Here is a 22,570-nt window from a genome sequence, read left to right as displayed (position 1 = left end):
GACAACTAAGCACTGAGCACTGCCTTCTTACTGAGCTCTAAAAATGTTTCCTTCCCACACCCTCTGCTACTTCTGTAGGTCAAGACCTCATCCTTCTCTGGAAAGTTGCAATAGTCCCTTAATTGATCTGCTCATCTCCAGTTTTGCCCACATCCTATTCATATGCCATTATTCTTACTTCTGCCAAAGTAAGTTATACATATTTTATACACACACACATACATACACATAATGAAAATCTGATGAAATAAAAACCATCAGTGCATGCTCAAAACTAAATGTAGTGTTTATTAAATTTTATTTTGATCCAGTTATCATGTACAGAAATCTAAGCTCATCCTACAATAGTAACCCAGGAAGCCATCTTACATTTTCTGTTCTCTTTTAGTCCATTCAAAATTTAAACATAACCTCCACACTAAAAAACTAGCTTTTATTGATCTTCAGACCCACTGATAGGTTGTAATGCACATATTTAAAAATACTGGCCTACAGGCTAAAGCCCATCCTTAGTGCCCCTCCACCCCCAAATTACTGTCATTCTTTTCATAGCAGCCTAGAAAGGGACTTATATGGAAATGGAGAGCTCGATCTACAAACACCACTCTCTAGACAGAATCAGTAGAAATGAGGAATGGACTGTAAACTTTAAAATCTTCAAGTCACCTAAAGAGAGGTCCACTGTCGTAATTAGTTAAGTGTGGAGTGAAGAAAAGGATTATCAGAAAGGAGAACCCAAAAGCCACTCTCAGTCACTTTACTCGGAGAGGTTGCCAGGAAGGTTGCACTAGGTTCACGGTAAGTTACAACAGCTTTCCACTTCCAGGAGTCCATGGAAAGCAGAAGCAAAATAAGAAAAAATAATTAATGTCTCTTTGGCAAGGATGTCAATTGCTGCTTCTTATCTGATAATTCCAATCTAAGGTGGACATTGGAATAAGTAGTACAAATAAAAATGGAACCTCAATATATGGAACATAACACATCTTAAAATTCATGTTAATTCCTCAAAGAACTTTCCCCAAAGTTGCTTGTTTTCTAATGCCTGGAACATATGATGGAAAGTGGGGATTGTAAGTTTTCCATGAATTTTCAAAAAAAGTTCCACCATCAAGAAAATGGATTTATGGCTAGAACATGTATAGAAAAAAATGGCAACATAATTAAAGCAGTTCTTAAAACTTTTTTCAATGCATTTATAAACCATTTTTACTACAGTTAGGTGAAAATTATTTGTGTTCCTTGAAAAGTACTGATCAAGTGTGGAAGATGATATTCAAGTACACATAGATAAAATCTATAACCCATTTATGGAGTCTCTTGAAATTTATTTACCCAAATTTTATATCTTAAACCATAAATAATTTTGTATTTGTGACCATGTGTATGCAAAATATAAGCATTTAAATGTTTTATTTAATTTCAGTTTTGCCAATGGGAATAAAAACTTGACACAGCAAAAGGATTACAAAAATTTCCTTTTCTTTTCATAGCCTTTTGACAATCTTATTACTTTATTTTGGTTTTACTTCAAAAAATTGTCAGATAGCTAAGGACACCTACAGAAAAATCACTCCTAAGACACATTTCTTCAATGGCTTTTGCAAAAATAACTTGGAAGGAGGCATTTCCCTGGGAGTAACTACTTGGCTGTATTGGTTATGCTAACAGTATTACCACTGCTGAGACATTTTGAGGAAATGTTTAATTTTTCTTACCAGGAGCATAATTTTATTCAGAAGATTGAATAGATTTTGCTACTCTGCAGAATTTTAAAGCTCTTTACATTTCATCTTACAGAAATCCACATTTGCAACACAGAGTTTACTTATTTAGTTTCTCCTCTAATTCCCTTTGGTAAGCCATTTAATCCTTCATGAATACCCACACTTGAGGTTACAATAATAAAAATAAACTGACGGTCCACCCCTCTTTCAGATTGTCCCTGACCTTTACATGACACAGTGTGAGAGTGGTTATGAGTGAGCCATGCACTTCCCTTCTTCACAATTAGGAAAGTATCCCTGCTCTGCACCTTTTCATTACTTTCTCGAAAAGGGTCTCAGGCTTGAATCCACATACTTTCTAAATCCAAAAGGTACAGAGTCTCTGATACCACAGAATTCACCAATACTTGTCTCTTTCCTATAATTAACTTCATGCTTCTCATATGGCATTAGAAACACCACATAATGAAGACGCTTGAAACACAGAGCTCAGTTTCCAGATCATTTTATCTAATTCAGTAGTAGTCTTTTACCCCCAGACGCCCCAGAGCAGCCAGAGTTTGCACTCCCACATGCAATGCGAATTAATACATCTGGAACCAGAGATCTGTGTTAGAGACGACATTTTCAGTCAATAAAACCAATGCCATACTCACGGTGGAGGCTGGTGGGGCTGATGTTCAACATTTCTTGGGGCTTTGCAGGCAGCAGGCTTCACCATGTCCCTGACCACACACCTGGGGCGCATGATAGACAGCACAACGCACTATTAATTATAAAATGGGGAGAAACATCTGGAAATTAAACACGGTACTGAAAACAAGTTTAAGGGAACTGTCTGCAAGCCCCTAAATATTAACCTGGAGGCCCTAAGAAGCCCTACGAGTTAGGAACCTTCAGCTCATGCTTCTAAGAGCTCAATTACACCCAGAGGAACTCCATGCTGGTTCTGGCCTCAGTATTGGATTTCCTGATTTGTACCAATAAAATGATCCTCATTAGGCTTCCCTATAGAAGCAAAGCTGCTGAAAACTTTGGCTTCACCCTATGAAGACATCTGAAAGCATAAACATCAGGGCAGCTGTTGTGCTGATATGTTAAAAACAGGCAAGGATTCTCTGTGGCTTTGGCTATCTTACTGAAAGGCATGGACTTTTGTTTCATGCCCTTCATCACCACATAGATCTTTCCCTTTATGCAAAAAAAACAAAAACAGAGATCTGAGATGTTTCAGGACATCCCCCATGTTCTAAATCCATTCAAGCTAAGAAAGGAGGAAGAGTCAGAGGGAAATGTGCATATATAAAGTGTGTCTCCATAAGTATGCAAAATAAATATGCAAGATGCCTGCACAGTGTGAAAACAGGGAGAAAAAGGTCTTTGAGTCTTAAGTTGTCCATCACAGAATAAATGACTGCAGAGGATGGGTCACAGCTGCAAAGGGCAGCAGGGGGAGATGCCCTTAACCTGATGTCAGCAGGACTTAATGGAGCACTGGAGAGTATCACGGCATAAGCCAGAAAACAGTCCTTTGAGGCTGTCCTTGGATGGCTCAGATATCCCTCCAGCTCAGAAGCCTTGAACAAACCTTGGTTTGAATAGGGAAGCCCTATTTATAAAGTTGAGACCCTGAGTCTTAGACTCTGCTAAATGGAAAAGCCACATAGGGCTTGGGATTCTCAAGCATGAACCTGGTTCTTAACTTTGACAGCAGTTTTGACTGCACTTGGAGATTTGACTACCTGTAAGGCCAATCATGCTATTCAAGAGGTGGCTCAGTGGCGAGGTAGTGGCAGATAAACTGTTTTCCCAGAGCTAAAAGCTGCATGGCAAAATTCTCCACTTCTGAAAGAAATGATACAGGCAAACATGGACACTGCACAGAAATGCATGCGCACACGCACAGACACAGCTAAGTCCAAACAGGATCAAGTAAGACTTAGAAATCAATATATAATGTGACAAGAAAAGAAAACAGTGCCATTTCAAACTCATCCCTTCTGGGCTCAAAGGAAAGAAATGCAGTAACTAACTAGAGTGAATGCTAAACTCTTAATGGACTGGTCACCAGTCACTGGAGGAGAAGGACACTCTGGCAGGAAGGTTCAGAGAACATTCAAGAAGGCAGTTGCCAGGGAGAAGTAATACCCCAGGGTATTACTGAACTCTGAAATGTTAATATAACTTACTCAAGTACAGTGCACAGGAAGTTACATTTCACTGCACTGGGAAATCTTTAGCAATTCTCACTCAACTAAAAATAGCCCACATGACATGTTGAATCTTTACACACATTGGTTTGTGAAAATATCAGAAATATCACCAACTTTGGAGAAAATCTTGAAGCATTATATGAAGAGAAACCATATGCAAGCTTCTGTCTTAGTTCATTTCCTTTCTTCTTTTATTTTTCCTCCTGAAAATTCAGGTATTTAGGCAAAGTTTGGGGAAGAAAAGAAATCTGCCACTCAATTAGAGTTTTCCTTCAGTATATTTTTAAATAACTCTTCTCCAATAAAAGTGGTTTATTAGCCAGCATGAAAGACCATGTCTGTGTAAGAAAATTCTCATTCTTAAGAATTCAGTGGTTTTGATTTAAAACTATAGTATCTGGCATATTTCATCTGTCTGTCTATGCTATAGAATCTTTATTTAAAATTTATTTTAATTGGAGGCTAATTACCTTGTAGTGGTTTTTGCCATACATTGACATGAATCAGCCATGGGTGTACATCTGTTCCCCGTCCTGAACCCCCTCCCATCTCCCTCCCCATCCCATCCCTCAGGGTCAACCCAGTGCACCAGCCCTGAGCACCCTGTCTCATGCATCGAACCTGACTCAAATGTATTGTTTTTAATGGCTGAGTAATATTCCATTTTGTATATGTACCACAGCTTTCTTATCCATTCGTCAGCTGATGGACATCTAGATTGCTTCCATGTCCTGGCTATTATAAACAGTGCTGCAATGAACATTGGGGTACACATGTGTCTTTCAATTCTGGTTTCCTTGGTGTGTATGCTCAGAAGTGGGATTGCTGGGTCATAAGGTAGTTTATTTCCAGTTTTTTAAGAAATCTGCACATTGTTCTCCGCAGTGGCTGTACTAGTTTGCATTCCCACCAAGAGTGTAAGAGGGTTCCCTTTTCTTCACACCCTCTCCAGCATTTATGGTTTGTAGACTTTTGGATAGCAGCCGTTCTGACTGGCGTGAGATGGTACCTCATTGTGGTTTTGATTTGCATTTCTCTGATAGTGATGTTGAACATCTTTTCATGTGTTTATTAGCCATCTGTATGTCTTCTTTGGAGAATGTCTGTTTAGTTCTTTGATCCATAAAAACCTCATTTGAATTTCTGAAATTTAAAGCTCTTTTTGGATAATGAGAATAAACACATCAGTACTCAAAAACAATGTTGCTAGAATTTAAATGTATTTAATTTAAAATATACTAACTTAATTAATATATTTTATTTAAAACAAAATAAGAAAACTAATTTTTCCTACTAACTTATATCCTGATCTCAGGTCTAGAGTGAATCATCTATCTGTTGAATCTGTTGTCAGGGAGAAAGTGATCAATTTCAGGTTGCTGGAGAAGGAAATGGCAACCCACTCCAGTGTTCTTGCCTGGAGAATCCCAGGGACGGGGGAGCCTGGTGGGCTGCCATCTATGGGGTCACACAGAGTCGGACATGACTGAAGTGACTTAAGCAGCAGCAGCAGGTATTCAACCAATTTGAAGGGGCACTAAGCTATGCCAATATGTATTCCTACATTTTCTAATCTGACTTCTTTTAGCTGAAATTGCTTCTAGAGAAAGAGAAGAAGAAAAAAAAAACACCTACATTCAGAAAAAGATACATAAAATAATACAACACCCTCCTCAGATTTTTGTCAGCCTGAATGAATTAGCATTTCTTTAAAGTTATACTTGGATTGTTGTGTCTGTCCTATTGTAGTTTGAGGGATAAACCAAAGTGGTGTCATCAGTTGTAATGTGTGTAAACTGTTCAGCCGACCACTTCCAATCCTCTCCCAGGCGTTAATTGTAACACAGTAACATACTTAAACACCACAGTGATATATCAGCACATTGCAGTGATCAAGGGTCTTCTTTTGCTGTGCACTAAGGCCCATCAGTGTGTGAGATTGTTTGCGATGCTCCAGGGACCCTCACCAGGCTCCTCTGTTCATGAAGATAAGAATACTGGAGTGGGTTGCCTGCCCTCCTCCAAGGGATCTTTCTGACTCAGGGATCAAACCTGCATCCCCTATGTGTCCTGCACTGGTAGGAGGGTTCTTTACAAGTACCACCTGGGAGGCCCCAAGGGTCTTCCTTACATATGATTTACTCCATCATCCAGACACAAAGAGGCCACAGATAAGCCACAGAGCCGACTTTCCAGAAAGGCTGTGGATGGAGAGACCAGGAGTCCAAGAGGTGTGACCTCTGATTCCTGCACAGTCTTCAGTTACTTGGGAAGGAAGGTGGACCCCTCACCATCTTGGCGGTGCTTGTGAGCACCCCTTATCACTCAAGCATCACTGAGGAGTTATTCAAATGAGGCATCCTGCAAGCATCTCAGGGAAGCTCCCCCGGACTCCGCCTTCCGCGCGGCTGGGTTTTATGAATGACTGCAATCAATGCTGAACTACTGCCAACTGCCCACTCTTCCCTGCACCGTACACACAAGAGAAACTCACCCTGCCGCAAGCCCGCAGATGAGGCTGTGGCAAGGCTTTCATCTCCCCAAACAGGAACTAAATGTGCTTCCAGAGACTTAGAGTGTGTGAATGAAACATTCTCAATGCCTTCAAAAGGCACAATTTACATAATCACTTTCTCTCTTTTGAGTTTCCATTTTGGTGCCTGCAGTCACCAGCCCCACTTCGGCCTCCCCTTCCCTGCAAAATAACTAAAAAACAAAAACAAAAAACCCTTAGTGTTTTATGAAATTTTATCTCAACTGAGCTTGATGACAAGGTCATGAGTCTAGTGGCTGAGCAGTGAGCTGTACCGCAGATGATGACGTCTATGCCTTTCTGCTCTCCATTTTTGTGGTTTTGGACTTCACTGGGGTTTCTCCTTCGGTGAGAGAGACAACTGCAGTGAAACAAGGCTAGGGGAAAGTGTGTCTGCGCCTACTCCCCAGGCAGGATTGTACAGTCTGCATTTGTCACGGGAGCTTGTCAGTTACAATGACATCACGTTGAGAAAATGAAATACTTTTCAAACATACAGTATTCTAATTTGCTGATCACCGATCAGACACACTGAAGTAAGGGGAAAATAGGCAAAAAGAAGACTCTGTAACCAGTTGTTTTCTTCTGAACCTTCTATTAAGCACTTGAGACCCTTCTTACATAAGACATTAGGCAAAAGTACCAAAACTTGTGCAAAAGTCTTGTCTCCACCCTGATTCTCTCTTAACTCCAGGCATCCAGTTGCTTCCCCAACACTTTTGCTTGGGTTTCCAGTAGGCTTCTCAAAATCAGCACTTTCAGTCAGAGTCCACCTTTTCTTAGCCACCTGAACCCCGGGCCAGCACCGTCTTGGCTGGCTGTAAACCGTTTCTCCAGCTGTTCAATGCCTCGCTTCCCTCACACCTGTGTCCAGTCCATCAGATGTGATTCTCCTTTCTTTCAAATATGTGCAGCATTTGTCCATTTCTCCTCCTTCTCCTGTGGCTACACTGCTGGGGTCAATGTTACTTTTCATTGGATTCCTAAATTAGACTTCTCACTGGCTGCTGGCAGAGATGTTTTGGAAAGATAAATCAATCATGACTCCTCTGCTCCAAATTCTGCAATGGTGCCACAGTTTACCCACAAAAACGCAGGAGTCCCTGGAGTGTAATCTGGCCCCATGTAATCCCCAGTGTTCTTCTCCTATTGTCTCCTCCCCAGCATGCACACCCCACTCACGCTACCCCAGCTGCAGTGACCTTGCTGCTGGTTCCCAGGCACAGTGGGATCGCCGTACCAAACGCTCCCTCCCTGACATGTATAGGACTAACCCCTCCCCTCCTTCCAGTCTTGGCTCAGCCTTTGGTGGTTCCTACTCGAATTTCCTCCCTACTGCTACCGTCTGCCCCCACCAGACTTTCAGGCCTTCACCTCATCTTGCTCTGGTGGTGGTGGTGGTTTAGTCACTAAGTTGTGTCCAACTCTTGCGACCCCATGGACTGCATCCTGCCAGACTCCTCTGTCCATGGGATTCTCCAGGCAAGAACACTGGAGCGGGGTGCCATTGTAAATCTGCCTCTCCTCTCCAACCCAGCTTGAAATACCAGCTGCTCAAGAGGAAGGATCTCTGTTTGGTTCACTGGCAAAGGCCCAGAGCCTAGAACAGGGCATAGTCACATAGAACATCATAGTCATTCACTACGTATTTGTTAAATGAATAAGACAAAGCGCTGTATATTTCCAGCTTGAGTAACTAACATGCTAAAATACAGTTATTTACAAACAGATTTAGGTAATACTTATTTGCATGATTACAGCATATTTGTATAAAATATCTGCAAAATACAAATAAATGTATGACCAACAGATTTTATGATTTGAATAATCCACTATATTTGTTTTTATATGACATGACTAAGGCTCATTCTCTTTCTAAACAAGAAAAAAATGATTAGTTTTGTGGAAAAGACTTTTTAGCGTCACATCGTTGCTTCAAAACAATGAGACACTATTTAACTTGGAAAAGACTCTGATGCTGGGAAAGGTTGGCGGCGGGAGGAGAAGGGGACGACAGAGAATGAGATGGCTGGATGGCATCACTGACTCTGTGGACATGAGTTTGAGTGAACTCCGGGAGTTGGTGATGGACAGGGAGGCCTGGCGTGCTGTGATTCACGGGGTCGCGGAGAGTCGGACACGACTGAGCGACTGAACTGAACTGAACCCTGCTCTTTTATCAAATAAAACTTAAAATAATTGTACGTGAGGTAATTCCTTAATAGTAAAGAGAGATAATTAATCCCCCTTTCAATTGATTTTTCTAAACAGTATAGGAAAACAACAAAAAACTTCTGTTTATTGTCATCTATTTTGAAAATATCCAAGGATATTCAGTTAATATACTATTTAATCTTCACAATGCTCTGCAAGGAGATCTGATTGTTCTATTTGACAGATGAAATAACTCTAAGAGATTAAATTTATTTTCCAATGATAACTGGCAAATGTTAATATTTTAAGAAGCCAAGATGTGTATCAAGTTTTGTTTGGGACCAAAGGTAATGTCTTTTCCATCATTTGAAGGTGCCCTCTGACATTAATACTCAAAAGATGAATGAAAATTAATACAAATCATTCATGAAGCTACAGAGTCCAGTATCCTCAGATATGTTTCAATATAATTGATTTCATGATATAGGTATATTATTGAAACTATTCAGATATCTCACATAGCTGAGTATTCTTGAAACATTATTCTAGTATTCCAAGACCATATTCTCCAAATATACCAGCATAACAATGGTGACAGCAAGTGTCAGGTTGGCTAAATTAGAAATGCAGAGTGACCTTGAGACCAGTGGGAATGTAAAACTCAAGGCAGCTCATCCTGTATATAGAGAAAAACAGCTTATATAAGAAAAAGACTCAAGAAAGTGAAAAAAATTAAAATTACTTGCAAGACAAATATAATTTGGTAGATAAAAATTTCTTCAAAAATATTTTTCAAAGAAGGTCTTCAAAAGTGATCTTTTCGTCTCCATTTCCTAATACTGAAAGAGGCAAAGTTGAAGATATTGTTTTACAAAATGAATTTTAAAAGTTGCATATTTATGTCTGCTTAGCAGTGAACTGATAAGTGTGATGACTGCTACCGCTAAGATGAAGATGGAACAGTGACAATTCTGCACCAGACGGGAAAAGCAGAGGCCTCTGCTTTGAAAAGCCGGATGCACTAATCACAGACCCTCAGGGCGCGGTCTGCCTCTGATGCACACTCAGGCAATGCTCAGAAGCTAAAGCGTGACCTGTATTTTAAAAAGACGATGAGAACAGGTAAGTTAGGCTCTTAATTGTAAGAAAAGGGAACCCAGCCAGCCAGTTTCCACAGTAAGTGGTGAGGGCAGTTAAATCTCCCTTAACTAGGCCAAGAATTTATTCACAAAACCAGACTAAAAAGTATAGGATTCTAAAATAAAGGTGATAACAAGGTATCGATTTGCTACAGAGATTAATGGGTGATTTTAAAGTCGGGAAAAACAATTTTCTCACAGACTGATAAGAAGGAAAACAATACATAGGAAATCAAGCCCTTGATCTTCTGGACCATTCAAATCTGCCTGTTTATCACCTCTCTTGTCTCCAGGATGCTAACAGGTTTGGTTCTATAAGGTCCTAATATTGTTTCCAACATGGTAGCAATATGCCCAATTAACCTTTTACCCAAGCTAATATTTCCTATTAACACAAATATTTTCTGTCTCCATTTGCCATTCTTGAAGTGTTACATAGACCTATGAATTTATATCTGCTACCATTCCCCACATACCATCCTGATGACATTTTTCTACTTATTAATCTGTGTGCGTTCACCAGAAGCCACCTGCTGCCTGCAAGATAGAATATAACTTTAGAAAAAAGGGAGATTATGAGAAAATTCCTGCCACTAAACCTGCAAGAGAGAATGACTTGTTTGCATTCAATAGAGGGGAAAAAAATCTTATCTAGTAAGAGGTAAGGTATTTCCAGCCAGAGGAAACGATCCTAGAATCAAGACAGCAGAGGCACCAATGAGGCAAGGGAGGCTTGAGCCACCTTCTGGACCCTCCAAGACTAAAAGTGGGGGGTGGGGAGACTTCAGTGGAAAGGCAGGAGGTTGAAGGGAAAGAGCAATGTGAAAATAGAGAGTGAGGTAAGGTAGGTTGAGAAAAGAGTCATGAGGAAGATTTTAATTTTTTCTTATAACTATAGGTACAGTTCCAGGTGATGAACTCCCCCTGGGAAAGGGAGACGTTAAATGGATGGAGAAGGGCACGACAGAGGATGAGATGGTTGGTGGCATCATCAACTCAATGGACATGAGTTTGAGCAAGCTCTGGGAGATGGTGAAGGACAAGGAAACGCGGCGTGCTGCAGTCAGTGGGGGTGCAGAGTATCAGACTTAACTGAGTGGCTGAACAACCGAATGGATGGGGAGAGGGCAGGCAGAAGTGGGGGGGAGGGGCAGACTCTGCCGTGTTTCTGACTCCCCCTGCTTCTCACTAACCCGTCTCTTGCATGCAGGCTAAGTTGCTACAGTCATGTCAGACTCTGCAACCCTATGGCCTGTGGCCGGCCAGGCTCCTCTATCCATGGGATTCTCCAGGCAAGAACGCTGGAGTGGGTTGCCATTTCCTCCTTCACGGGATCTTCCCCATCCAGGGATCTAATCCTCTTCCCCTATGCCTCCTGCATTGGCAGGTAGGTTCTTTACCACTAGTGCCATTTGCGAAGCCAAATTCTAGTCTATGCAGACCATTTAGGTCAACATATTTAAAGCCTACTCAGAAAATTTGGTCCTTCAGTTCAGTTGCTCATTCGTGTCCGACTCTTTGCGACCCCATGAACCTCACCTGTCCATCACCAACTCCCGGAGTTCACTCAAACTCATATCCATCGAGTCGGTGATGCCGTCCAATCATCTCATCCTCTGTCGTCCCCTTCTCCTCCTGCCCCCAATCCCTCCCAGAACCAGGGTCTTTTCCAATGAGTCAGTTCTTCACATCAGGTAGCCAAAGTATTGGAGTTTCAGCTTCAACATCAGTCCTTCCAATGAACACCCAGGACTGATCTCCTTTAGAATGGACTGGTTGGATCTCCTTGCGGACCAAGGGACTCTTAAGAGTCTTCTCCAGCATCACAGTTCAAAAGCATCAATTCTTCAATGCTCAGCTTTTTTTATAGTCCAACTCTTACATCCATACATGACCATTGGAAAAACCATAGCCTTGGCTAGACGGACCTTTGTTGGCAAAGTAATGTCTCTGCTTTTTAATATACTATCTAGGTTGGTCATAGCTTTCCTTCCAAGGAGTAAGCATCTTTTAGCTTCATGGCTGAAATCACCATCTGCAGTGATTTTAGAACCCAGAAAAATAAAGTCAGCCACTGTTTCCACTGTTTCCCCATCTGTCTGCCATGAAGTGATGGGACCGGATGCTAAGATCTTAGTTTTCTGAATGTTGAGCTTCAAGCCAGCTTTGTCACTCTCTTCCTTCACTTTCATCAAGAAATTTAAAGCTTGGTCAGAAAAATTGGTCCTTAGTCCTTCAGATTTAGAGTGAGTTGAAAAAGCAAAAACAAAGCAACAACAACCACCAGCACCTCAACTGTGAATGACAGTTCACAGCAATTAGAGAGAACATCAGAATAACTCAGTGAAATCTGACTTTCTCTGGCAAGAGAGGAGTATCTTCTGGATCAGGAAAGTCATCCTGGTTTGCTCCTCTGGCCCCCAGGATGGTGTATTCTTGTGGAACACAGTGACACAGGATCTGATTTGCACAAACAAAAGTCCCAACCATTTTGTCCCACTAAAGAAAGCATTGAAGGCAGGAGAAGAGGGAAACAGAGAATGAGAGGGTTGGATGGCATCACTGACTCAATGGACATGAGTTTGAGTAAGCTCCAGGAGATGGTGAAGGACAAGGAAGGCTGGTGTGCTGCAGTCTGTGGGGTGGCAAAGAGTCGGACACAACTGAGTGACTGAACAACAAGAAAGCATATTGATCTCAACTAGAGCCTATTATATAGAGTGAAGTAAGCCAGAAAGAAAAACACCAATACAGTATACTAACGCATATATATGGAATTTAGAAAGATGGAAATGACAACCCTGTATACAAGACAGCGAAAGAGACACAGGTATATAGAACAGTCTTTGGGATTCTGTGGGAGAGGGTGAGGGTGGGATAATTTGGGAGAATGGCACTGAAACATGTATATTATCATATGTGAAATGAATCGCCAGTTCAGGGTCGATGCGTGTTACAGGATGCTCGGAGCTGGTATGCGGGGATGACCCAGAGGGAGGATAAGGGGAGGAGGGTGGTGGGAGGGGGGCTCAGGAAGGGGAACTCATGTATACCCAGGGCAGATTCATGTCAATGTATGTCAAAACCAACCAATATAATATTGTAAAATAATTAGCCTCCAATAAAAATAATAAAAAAATTAAAAAAAGAAAAAAGAAAAAAAGAAATCTGTCAAATAAAAAAAAAAAATAAAGTGAATGAGAATATCTTGAAACCAGCATATGGTTTGGAGAAGGAAATGGCAACCCACTCCAGTATTCTTGCCTGGAGAATCCCATGGGCAGAGGACCCCAACCGTCCACGGGGTCAAAAAGAGTCGGACATGACTGAGCGAATACTCACTCACTAACACATGGTTATCTTAAATGGAAAATTGTTTATAGTTGTCAATTCCATTCATAAATAGGACCTCACCTTGGTTTGATCTGTGGGTAAGGAAGATCTCCTTGCAGGAGGAAATGGCCACCCGCTCCAGCATCCCTGTTGGGATAATCTCATGGACAGAGGAGCCTGGAGGGCCACAGTCCTTGGAGTCGTAAAGAGACATGACTGACCAACTGAGTACACATGCATACACAGTGCCTTCACAGCCAACTCCTGGGCCTTACAGCCCAATCTGGGATCCTTCCTCTGAACTGTGGCTCTGTCTCAAGCCTGGCTGAGGGTGGTCTCTCCACCTAAACAAAGGGTCACATGATTGAATGATTGAGATGAGAGAGACTGTTGGATCAGCAATAATACCAAGTTACAAGGAAACAGTAACACAGAGAGTCAAGTAAGTAAAACTGTCTTCATTAATCAAAACTGCAATTCAGAAAAACAAGATGAACTTCAAGAAATGTAAACCTATTCAGATACGAAAATGCTACAATAACATAACAGGAAGAGGACAGTGAGTGATATCAGCTCACATTTCTGAGCGTCTGCCTTGGGCCAGGAGCCGAGCTAGGTATCCCACTTAGTACCATGTCATCTGCTCACAGGTCATAGGTGGCCCTTGGTGTCACCCAAGTTACATGTTTACTTGTGCAGTATTATCATTTCTTCTCAGAAGCATAACTCATTTCAAAAACTGCACACAATCTGTGAAGTGCTTTGTTTTGATCAAATAAATTATTCCATTGTCATTCAAGTGTTAGCATGAGACACAAGATTGTAATTGAGTATTTCAAGCTTTAAGCATCTCACATCCTCTTGTGACATTTTAGGATCCTAGAAGAATAGAGAGCTGTCTGATAATGCTTATCTACAGTTTAATGTCCAGGATAAAAAATTCAATTCGGTAGCAAGGAGGGATGAATGGTATTTGTAAGGATTATTGCCAGAGCTTCTTTACAACTAACTATTTTTCTGCTTTTTATTTGTAACACAAAGCCATAGCTCTTTAAATAACGATTTTAGGATTGTTCTATGTGTGCCTTTTCTCCACAAGTATTCCTTCTCCTTGCTCATGGGGAGCCAGATAGCTAAATAAATATCTTCTAAGAGGTCCATAATAGTTCCTTGGTGGGATTTAAGTGGATTTTAAATAGATAAAATGGGGAATTGGAACTCGGAAAAGAATTAATGAAATATTTCAGGTATTGTTATCAATTAATTATAACTAATTTCTCATAGATTCATCTGACTGGAAAGTTAGAGAGAAACTGGAGTCAGTCTGATATGAAAATGCATCACCCGTGGACTATATATATAAATTTTCATATAAATATGAAAGTGCTCAATACTAAATATACACTATTCATTTCCTGTAATTGAAGATTTCTTTATTTTTTTAAGAGGATATGATGCGCTTTTTTTTAAACCCAAAATATGGCAAAGGATGAATCCAAATCATTTGGACACATCAATAGAAACTTTAATACCTGAATATGATTGCTTCTTGGTCCAAATATTTTTGACACTCAGAATGAGAATATAAAAAAAAAAACTTGTAAATCATTTTTTCCTCCCCTTCAACCAAACTGATGAAAACATGTACAGATATTTAGACAAATAAGGGAGGTATGAGATTTGGAAGAGTGATCCTGGGGCTAGGGCTGCTGACTCCTCGTTGGCAAGGGTAAACGCTCTCTGAGCACTTTTGACTTGATGAGTGTCATTCTCGAGGCGTCCAATGGGCTGGTGATTCCTGAACGATCATTTCCAGAACTCAATTTTCACTACATATCAGGTCTGAAATCTGTCTACCTGAAAACCTTCCTAATGACTGAGCCAGATCAGACTAAAGTACTAAACTCAGTGTCACCCCTCCTCTCAGACTGAAACACCTCCCAAAGTCTATCTGGTAGTCAGTTAAACCCTCCTGTTACTGATGTCCACAATCTTGGTGCCCTGTGACCTCTTACTTTCTCTAATGGCCAGTAGGCATTAGTCCACTGCTTCCAAAGTCATGTCTTTCTGGAATGAACTGCTTGAGTTGATCTTCCTCAAGTGCCATCTTCTCCTGCCCTCAGACTCCACAAAAGGCTTCCCATCCCCAATCATGTCAAATACACACACCACTGTCTAGTTCCAGGGTCCCACCTACACACATCCTAATTCACTAATCTCTTCCTCTTAACTCCCAACAGAGTCTGTTTCTCAAGTTAGGTGCATCCATCTCAATATTTCAGAACATCCTTCTGTCGCTGCATTGCCAGTTTGTATGCCACCTTCCTTGCTTAAAGTGATCTGCCTCCTTTTCCCTCCCCATTCATTTTTCCGTTCTGTTCCATCGCTCAGTCGTGTCGGACTCTATGTGACCCCGTGGACTGTAGCCTACCAGGCTTCTCTGTCCATGGGATTCTCCAGGCAAGAATACTGGAGTGGGTTACCATTTCCTTCTCCAGGGGATCTTCCCGACCCAGGGATCGAACCGGGTCTCCCGCATTGGAGGCAGACGCTTTAACCTCTGAGCCACCAGGGAAGCCCCATTCATTTTTAGTTCTTACAAAATTCAACTCAAATGCACTGAACTCTAGGAAGTCTTCCAGGCTAAAGACTTCCATTAATCCTTCCCTAGCATATTCTATGGCAACCCACTCCAGTGTTCTTGCCTGGAGAATCCCAGGGACGGGGGAGCCTGGTGGGCTGCCGTCTATGGGGTCACACAGAGTCGGACACGACTGAAGTGACTTAGCAGCAGCAGCAGCAGCATCTTCTAAGAAACAAATTAGTCCTTATGTATGGATGAAAAATTTTGTTAATAGCTGGGAAGACATTCAGGAAATGCATGTTTTAGAAATAGGACATGAAGCAAAAGTGTGTTCCAGGGACCTGACTGGGAAGCTCTGATGACCATTACATCTTTGTGAGCAATGAACAAGCATGTACAGGACAGCTGCTCTGTGTCAAGAGCCATGCCCCATGCTATACCACAACCTGAAAGCAAGTCAGCTTGCTCATCAATAGCAGTAGGAGATTACCAACTTACATTTACTGAGCATTGATCACACAGACTCTTTCAAGCCCCTATATGCATGAACTCATGTGATCCTCACAACTCTATAGTAGGCAAGTTAAGTAACCACGTGACAAAGCATTTATAAAAGCTTAATGTGTAAACTGCAACAGTATACATTCCACAACTGAGTTCTATTAGTATACTATTTTAATTATTTGAAATTGCTTAAATCCCTCCTATTTTAATATAAAACATTATCTTCAAGTACAGAAACAACGAGATTAAATGTAGGAATCTAGGCTAATAATGGAATAGTGCCTCTTCCTACCCCCGCAAATGTTTAAATATAAAGTATATTCATTTTGAAGAATAAAACTGTAGTCAATTTTATTTTTACTGTATATATACACTGTCACATCAGTTCTCCAAGGTCATAAAATAATTATAATTCCATTATAACATATAAGTAATGTTCAGGTTGCTTTTTAACCTGTCATTTCCAGAGTTCCAGCTAGTCATTCCTAGGGTTTCCTTGGAATACACCTCTTATGTATATATCATGAGTAAATACATACATAAGAGGTTCTTAGAATCTAAGACTTAAATTCAACACATCTTCCATCCAAGTCACCAATTTCCTCTATGGCTCTTATGCTTCTGCTGTAGGCAAACCTAAGGCCACAGAGACATCTCTCCATGTACTTGAATTAAATCTATTTTCTACTTTCTTTCTTTTTCCAAAAGCAAAGTCCTTTAATATTTTAAAAATCATGGAAATAGAAAAGTGATCACTCATCAAGAAGAAAGAGTTTGAAAAATATATCATCTTTGTTTTATGAGTCCTTTCAAAATTTTAAGGATGACCTTTGGTCATCAGCCTCAAGAACTAAGATGCTTTTAAAAAAATATTGAAGAATAGGTGCTTTACAATCTTGTGTTAGTTTCAACACGGCAATGTGAACCAGCTATACAAATCTCTGTTTCTTTCTCATCAGCCCCTCAATTATGTCTCCTAAAGCATTAGCTCGGGGAACTGGCCCACTCCAGCTGCAATTCTTTTGGTTAACAATTCTCTTAAAAGCTGGCTCCATTTTTTTGTGCAACATTTTCACTCTAGGTCCACAGGAAGGAATATAAACTCAAATTTTATGACGCCCCTCTAATATCCAGGTCCTAGAAAAAGGCCAACTGACAGAAGTGATATTCAGGGGAAATTATCAGTGCATGGCTTCCAAAACCTGGTCACACATCAGAAGCATCCAAAGAGATTTTTAAAGAAACAAATTCTTTGGGTCTTAGCCCAGACCTAAAGAGGTGAAGTTTGGGTCCAGAGATTGGCGATGGATTAGCTTTTCTGGGTGATTCCAATACATCCAGTTAGGCAATTGCTGATCAATGAGCAATTCAGTGACTGCACTGGATGGAGTCCTTCCTTATATGAAGCTAAGCCACAAGAGCCCTCCATAACTTGGGCCACATTATAATAGTCACTCATAAAAAGACTTTTCTTGAACTACATTTTAACGTTACAGCTTCCGTTCTTATGACACGTCAATACAAGAAAAAGTTGGTTTCTGCCTTTGCTGAGTCCTTCCTATAAACCTTTATCTTCATTCTACATTATTTCTTTTCAAATTTAGCACTCAAAAAGCGTCACTTCTTCACTACAAATAATTGTCATGATTTCCTTTGGTCAGGGTAATAAGCAAGCTAAGAGAAAAGCTTAAAGCTTATCATAACAACTCTGTCGGCATGGCAAGCATGTTTATAACCTCATTTTTTCTTACTTAAAAGTTTCATGTTTACATTTTACTGTTTTATGTTGAAATATATTTGAGAAAAGCAAAAAAGAATAATAGATAAAGGTTAAAACTTTATCCCATCAGGAAAATTTAAATTTTTCCTACATTAGAAAACTCTCATAAGTCTTTAACAGCATACCTGGCATCTAATATATGACTGTGTAAACACAATATAAAAATATATATAAAAGAATAATAATGATGATAATGACATCTTTCTAAGGTTGACATGTGATACAAAACTGGCATTTCAGAAAGAATATTTTGTCTCAGGGAAACACTCCCGAGGAACTGTTAAACACAGAAAGGAAATGATTCAATGATCAAATAAAATAAATGAGGAGAACATTAATTTAGACAGGCTGAGTAGGTTTTCTTACTGCATAAATTTTCAGACTCTTCAAAATGCTAGTGTTCACTGTTCTCTAAACACAGAAGCATAATATGTAGCATTTTCCAAGGAATAAAATACAGTTTGCGAAGTGATGAGGTGACACTTGATAACTGCAACGTGAGAAAAATAAGAATTCTCCACAGGATAGACTCAATGCCTGGGAAATTATTCCAGGTGACACAGAAAAGCAAAAACTGCACTAAACTTCAGGGGAGAATATCTTGACGTGGCCACTTCTTAGTCTAACAGCTTTTCTGTGCCTACCTGAACATAGGCAAAGGCCTTATATTTTGCTCCACGGAATAAATCTATCACCCAACTTTCAGAAAATTCATCTCCCAAGTAAGACAATACAGATTAAGAGTACATATTTTTCTCTATTATTATATATTATATTCACTGCGAGATGACATCAGAATTTATATAATAAATTATTTTCTTTTATGATTAAGCATCAATACCAGATCATCAGAAGGACAGATTTTGTCTAAACTAGCCATCCTTTGTGCAAAGCTTAAAGATTTTGTATGGCGGTTGGATAGCTTTTTACACAGGTAGTAATCAATTGTTTTCCAGTCCCTCAGTGGTGTCCGACTCTTTGCAACCCCATAGACTGCAACACACCAGGTTTCCATCCTTCGCTATCTCCTGGAACTTGCTCAGACTTGTGTCCATCGAGTTGGTGATGCCATCCAATCATCTCATTCTCTATGATCCCATTCTCATCCTGCATTCAATCTTTCCTAGCATCAGGGTCTTTTCCAATGAACCAGTTCTTCACATCAGGTGGCCAAAGTGTTGGAGCTTCAGCTTCAAAATCAGTCCTTCTAATGAATATTTAGGAATGCTTTCCTTTAGGATTGACTGGTTTGATTTTCTTCCTGTCCAAGGGACTCTCAAGAGTCTTCTCCAACACCACAGTTCAAAATCACAAATTCTCTGGTGATCAGCCTTCCTTATGGACCAACTCTCATTTCCACACATGACTGCTGGAAAACCCATAGTTTTGGACTATATGAATCTTTGGAGGCAAGATAATGTCTCTATTTTTTTATATGCTGTCGAGGTTGTCATAACTTTTCTCCCAAGGAGCTAGAGTCTTTTAATTTCATGACTGCAGTCACCATCTTCAGGGATTTTGGAGTCCAAGAAAAAAAGTCTGACACTGTTTCCATTTTTTTCCCATCTATTTGCCATGAAGTGATGGGACCGGATGCCATGATCTTCATTTTTTGCATGTTGAGATTTAAACCAACTTTGTCACTTTACTATTTCATCTTCATCAAGAGGCTCTTTAGTTCCTCTTCATTTCCTGCCATAAGGGTGGTGTCATCTGCATATCTGATGTTATTGATATTTCTCCCAGCAATCTTGATTCCAGCTTGTGCTTCATCCAGCACTTCATATGATGTACTCTGCATGTAAGTTAAATAAGCACAGTGACAATATATAGACTTTTTGTACTCCTTTCCCAATTTGGAACCAGTCTGTTGTTCCATGTCTGGTTCTGTTGCTTCTTGAACTGCATATAGGTTTCTCAGGAGGCAGGTAAGGTGATCTGGTATTCTAATCTCTTTAAAAATTTTCCACTGTTAGTTGTGATCCCCACAGTCAAAGGCTTTAGAGTAGTCAATGAAGCAGAAGTAGATGTTTTTCTGAAAATCTCTTGCTTTCTCTATTTATAGATTTGTATAAATCTATTGCTTTTACTATGCTAATGGATGTTGGCAATTTGATATCTGGTTCCTTTGCCTTTTCTAAATCTAGCTTGAACATCTGGAAGTTCTCTTTTCATGTACTGCTGAAGCCTAGCATGGAGAATTATGAGCATTACTTTGCTAGGATGTGAAATGAGTGCAACTGTGAAGTAGTTGGAACATTCTTTGGCACTGTCTTTCTTTGGGATTAGAATGAAAACTGACCTTTTCCAGTCCTGTGGCCACTGCTGAGTTTTCCAAATCTGATGGCATATTGAGTGAAGCACTTTAACAGCATCAGCATCATCTTAGAATTTCAAATAGCTCAGCTGGAATTTCATCACCTTCACTAGCTTTGTTTGTAGTGATGCTTCCTAAGACCAACTTGACTTTGCACTCCAGGATGTCTGGCTCTCGGTGAGTGATCACATCAATGTGTTTATCTGTGTCATGAAGGTCTTTTTTTTGTATAGTTCTTCTGTGTATTCTTGCCACCTTTTCTTAATATCTTCTGCTTCTGTTAGGTCCTCACCATTTCTGTCCTTTATTGTATGCACGTTTGCATGAAATGTTCCCTTGGTATCTCTAATTTTCTTGAAGAGATCGCTAATCTTTCCCATTCTATTGTTTTCCTCTATTTCTTTGCATTGATCACTTAGGAAGTCTTTCTTATCACTTCTTACTATTCTTTGGAATTCTGCATTCAAATTTTCAAATGGGTATATCTTTCCTTTTCACCTTTGCCTTTTACTTCTCTTCTTTTATCATCTATTTGTTAGGCCTCCTCAGACAACCCTTTTCCCTTTTTGCATTTCCTTTTCCTGGGAATGGTTTTGATCACTGTCTCCTGTACAATGTTATGAACCCTCCATCCATAGCTCCTCTAGGATTCTGTCAATCAGATCTAATCCCTTGAATCTATTTGTTGTTTCCACTGTATAATCATAAGGGATTTGACTTATGTCATAGCTGAGTGACCTAGCGGTTTTCCCTACTTTCTTCAATGTAAGTCTGAATTTTGCAATAAGGAGTTCATGATCTAAGCCACAGTTAGCTCCTGGTCTTGTTTTTGCTGACTGTATAGAGTTTCTCTGTCTTTGGCTGCAAGAAGTATAATCAATGTGATTTCAGTATTGACCATCTGGTGATGCCCATGTGTAGAGTCATCTCGTTTTGTTGGAAGAGGGTATTTGCTGTGACCTGTGTGTTCTCTTTGCAAAACTCTGTTAGCCTTTGCCCTGCTTCATTTTGTATTCCAAAGCCAAACTTGCTGTTACTCCAGGCACCCCTTGACTTCTTACTTTTGCATTCCAGTCCCCTACAATGTAAAGAACATCTTTTGGGGGGTGTTACTTCTAGAAGATCTTGTAGGTCCTCATAGAACAGTTCAACAATTTTTCCGCATTAGTGGTTAGGGCATGGACTTGGATTACTGTGATGTTAAATGGCTTGCCTTGGAAAGGAATAGAGATCATTCCATCAGTTTTGAGATTGCACCCAAGTACTGCATTTCAGACTCTTTTGTTGACTATGAGGGCAAGGAACTTGGGAATGGTCAAAGAGGAGATGGCAAGAGTAAACATTGACATATTAGCAGTCAGTGAAGTAAAATGGACAGGAAAGGGCAAATTAAATTCAAATGGCCATTATATCTACTACTGTGGGCAAGAATTCCTTAGAAGAAATGGAGTAATCTTCATAGTCAACAAAAGCAATCAATATATTTATGTAAACTTTAAGAGAAATAATTTTAAAAAGCATGGAAATCCCAATGTACTTCTTTGTAATTCCTAAGTAAGATATATGGGAAATAAAAATGTAATTACTGCAATAGGTAAGAATATTTGTCACCCTAATATGAGAGAAGACATACCACAAATCCTTAAAATTTACACTTTTCATACATATATTTTATAGATTTGTTTTCAGGCAAATTTACTGTAAATATATATTTTTACCCACAGAGAAATTTCAAGGTACAGTCAGACATTTTCTCTAAAGTCACAATTATCTGAGTGAAAAATTTTCTATTTTTTGTCTTATGTATAAAAGTAAGCAGTACATTTACCCCAAAATGTGACATTGGGAAGATTGTCTTCATGGTGCTCAGTGATAAAGAATCTGCCTGCAAGGCAGGAGATGTGAGTTTGATCTCTGGGTCAGGAAAATCCCCTGAAGAAGGAAATGGCAACACCGTCCAGTATTCTTGCCTGGGAAAGCCCATGGACGAAGGAGCCTGGTGGACTACAGTCTATGGGGTCACAAAAGAGTCAGACATGACCTAGCAACCAAACAACAACAACAAACAATGACTCAAAGTGACATTTTTACTTTGGAAAAGTATTATAGGTTCTGACACTAAATAATTAAAAATTATGATCTTTAACCAATGATAAAAATTGTAATATATGACTTCATTAATGTTAAAAAAACTGTTTCCCCAAAGATCATATTAAAGTAAAAAATATGCAAATCAAAAACTGAGAGAAAATATTCACTTTATAAATCTTCCTTATATACCAATTA

At 39.9% G+C, this 22,570-nt stretch overlaps 1 protein-coding gene across 3 annotated transcripts in view; it reads right to left on the bottom strand.

The window, feature by feature from the left end:
* The window catches only part of RIMS1 (regulating synaptic membrane exocytosis 1), a 628,464-nt gene that overhangs the window by 519,972 nt on the left and 85,922 nt on the right, over nt 1–22,570 (bottom strand). For all 3 annotated transcript variants that reach the window (XM_055432968.2, XM_088840494.1, XM_088840495.1), the window contains exon 2: nt 2,384–2,464. In XM_055432968.2, the coding sequence (XP_055288943.2) occupies nt 2,384–2,464 (81 nt within the window). The remainder of the gene's footprint in view (nt 1–2,383; nt 2,465–22,570) is intronic.

Source organism: Moschus berezovskii, chromosome 10, assembly GCF_049115385.1.
Source record: "Moschus berezovskii isolate FMDL1 chromosome 10, NW_MosBer_1.0, whole genome shotgun sequence".
Taxonomy (NCBI): Eukaryota; Metazoa; Chordata; class Mammalia; order Artiodactyla; family Moschidae; genus Moschus; species Moschus berezovskii.
The sequence above is the reverse complement of the archived record's forward strand: the minus strand, read 5'-3'. Positions and strand labels throughout refer to the sequence as shown.